General features: G+C 54.7%; 1 protein-coding gene across 1 annotated transcript in view; it reads right to left on the bottom strand.

Moving 5' to 3' along the window:
• Positions 1-826: 826 nt before the first annotated feature.
• The window catches only part of ADAMTS8 (ADAM metallopeptidase with thrombospondin type 1 motif, 8), a gene marked incomplete at its 5' end in the record, with an annotated part of 5,862 nt that continues 4,740 nt past the window's right edge, over positions 827-1,948 (bottom strand). The window contains one exon of the mRNA XM_009076758.1: positions 827-1,545. Coding sequence (XP_009075006.1) covers positions 827-1,545 — 719 coding nt within the window. The remainder of the gene's footprint in view (positions 1,546-1,948) is intronic.

The following is a 1,948-nucleotide window of genomic DNA, read 5'->3' as shown; positions in this document are numbered from 1 at the left end:
CACTTCACAGTCAGAGCACTGCAGAGTTAGGAATTAATTAATCCTCACAGCAGCCCTGTAAGCCACATCAGGTGTAATTAAGCCTTAGTTTTATAGCTGGGGAAATGGAGGTATGGGGTTGTGGCTCTAGGAGTAACTCTGCAGGTGCTGGGGGGTTTGGAGACAGAGGTTTGTTGCTTTGTAGGTTATAAAGCCAACAGAAACCACCAGGACCACCTCTCTCACCTGTCCTTCTGTCTAATTCCTGCCAGGATCTGGCCCTCTGCTTATTCCCACTCCCACCCAAATGAGGAATTTATCTCCCAAGCTAAACCCACAGCTGATAAAACACTCCTCATGCTCAAGGAAACCCACGCTGCTGCAGGGAGGGGACTGCAACCCATTCCATGCCTTTTCCAAAGGGATCCCAATTTTATCAGCACATCCACCCACCCTGGACCTCCTCAACCTGCAGCTGGGACGGGACAACAGCACAGCCAGGCTCCACATGTTTTCCAGCGCCAAACCCCAGTGGAATTTCCAAAAGGAATCTGCAATCATGTTCAACAACAGCTCTTCAGAAAACACCCTACACTTGTTTTTCCCTTTAAATGACAACTTGCCTGTGAGCAGCCAGCCAGAAAGAAAGGAAGAAAGAAAGGAAAAGAAGTGATTCCTCCCCGTTTTGCTGCCGTTATTTCCCCCTCTGAGGTAGACATCGATGGGGTGGGGACGAACCGCTGGAGAGTGGTTATGTGTTGGCGAGCGAGCCCACGGCATCCTCGCTGTCCTGCCCTGGCGTGGTGGAAGCCCATGGCATCCTCAGCTCTGAGCATCCTGGCATGGCTCAGCACTGCTGCAGGATGCAGGTGGCAGTGGCTGGTGGTGGCCCTGGGTAGCTGCACTTCTCCGGGGAGGTGATTTTTCCGGCGTAATCGATGCAGGAGGCGTTGCGCGTCCGCACGCCCTCGCCGCACGTTTGGGAGCAGGGGGACCACGGGCCCAGGCGCCAGAGAGGGCAGGGGACATCTCCACAAGGCTTGATGTCCTCAGGCTTGAGGGCTTTGTCGCAGGCAGAGGAGGTTTGACCCTCCACGTCCCGGCACTCCACCGTCCGTCTCTGCCAGCCGGAGCCGCACGTCTTGGAGCACTCGGACCAGTCGCCCAGGACCCAGTGGGAGGTCAGCATGGGGCGGATGACATTGGCTGACTTCTTCTCTTTGCCTTTCTGCTTGCTGAAAGGGACATCCTTGGGGATGAAGAAGGTGTACTTGACTTTTGGTGGGAAGACCTCGCTGGCGATGGTCAACAGCTGCACGGTCAGGGGCTCCGGGAGCTGCCGGAAGCTCTGCAGCCTCTCCAGGGTTGTCATGGAGCCACTGTACTTCAGGATGGTTCCCTTAATGAGGATGTCCTGCTCCATGGCTGAGATGGCAAAGTCTCCATTCAGCAGGTACTTGCCCTCGAGGGTCCTCAGGGCCAGGTAGTTCCCGTCGTGCCGAACCCCTCGGTGGCTGCGCTGCTTGATGTCGATGTTGGTCGCTCCGGCAGTCATTGTAGCCATATCTGCACGGGGCAAAGGGACACAGTTATCTTCCAAGAGAACACCCATGTAGGGAATAGCATTTAGGATCATGGCTCTGAACCCAGAGCGCTCAGTAGCTGGAAATAGTGCAGATGTGCCAGATGTGAGCTCAGCTGGAAGATTTCACATGCAATAATGAGTGGTGCAATCCAATGAACAGCCCCACAGTTACCAGCCTTGGTGGGAAATTCCTCTTACTCCTTTCCTTTGGAAATGGGGAAGTGTTTGGGGCTGAAATCCTGTACTGGTAATGCTGAAGGACAACATCAGTTATATCACAGAGTCATCATAGAATGTTAAGGGGCTGGAATGGGCCTGAGAGATCATCCAGCCCCAACCCCTGCCCTGGGCAGGGACACCTCCCACCAGAGCAGGTTGCTCAAG

This window comes from Acanthisitta chloris, unplaced genomic scaffold (assembly GCF_000695815.1).
Source record: "Acanthisitta chloris isolate BGI_N310 unplaced genomic scaffold, ASM69581v1 scaffold32106, whole genome shotgun sequence".
Taxonomy (NCBI): domain Eukaryota; kingdom Metazoa; phylum Chordata; class Aves; order Passeriformes; family Acanthisittidae; genus Acanthisitta; species Acanthisitta chloris.
The sequence above is the reverse complement of the archived record's forward strand: the minus strand, read 5'-3'. Positions and strand labels throughout refer to the sequence as shown.